The sequence below is a fragment of the Cariama cristata genome, unplaced genomic scaffold, assembly GCF_000690535.1.
Source record: "Cariama cristata isolate BGI_N322 unplaced genomic scaffold, ASM69053v1 scaffold36310, whole genome shotgun sequence".
NCBI classification, from domain to species: Eukaryota; Metazoa; Chordata; class Aves; order Cariamiformes; family Cariamidae; genus Cariama; species Cariama cristata.
Window position 1 is genome coordinate 394 of NW_009594736.1, and position 503 is coordinate 896.

General features: G+C 62.0%; 1 protein-coding gene across 1 annotated transcript; it reads right to left on the reverse strand.

Moving 5' to 3' along the window:
• Positions 1–213: 213 nt before the first annotated feature.
• On the reverse strand, positions 214–456 carry LOC104160827 (glutamate decarboxylase 1-like; the record flags this gene model as incomplete). Its single annotated transcript, XM_009699062.1, has 1 exon — positions 214–456. A coding segment is annotated over one exon (243 nt), but the record flags the coding sequence as incomplete, so codon positions are not given.
• Positions 457–503: the final 47 nt, after the last annotated feature.

The window sequence follows — 503 nt, forward strand, 5'->3', positions numbered from 1 at the left end:
GCCCCGAGCCCGCCCCGCCGGGGACGGATGGAGCATCAGTAACTTCAGTTTCCAGCACCCGCAGACAGCCCTGGAGCTGAGCCTCCAGGGAGGCAGAGTCGAGGGCGTGGAGAGGGTGTCGGCTTACCTCCGTGGGCTCAGGCCCACTCCCTTCACCGTGGGCCAGAGAAAAGCCCCAGGAGGGACTCCCCAGAGTAGGGTGCAAGAACCTACCTGTCCTCACTCCGTATTTCAGCGTGTCCCGGCAGTCCACCAGGATCTGCTCCAGGGACTCGGGGTTGTCCGAGAGCTCCAGGTTGAAGCCCTCCATGCCCTCCAGGAGCTGGTGCGGGTGGTGGAAGTCGAGCACTTTGGTGGATCTGTCAAATGTCTTCCTCACGTAGTTGAGGAGAATGTCCACGACCTCCAGCAGGAACTGCATGGTCTGCTCCTCGCCATTCTTGGAGGGCAGCAAATCTGCGGGGCAAACCAGCTGTCAGCCCTTGCTTTGGGAGAGAGAGGCG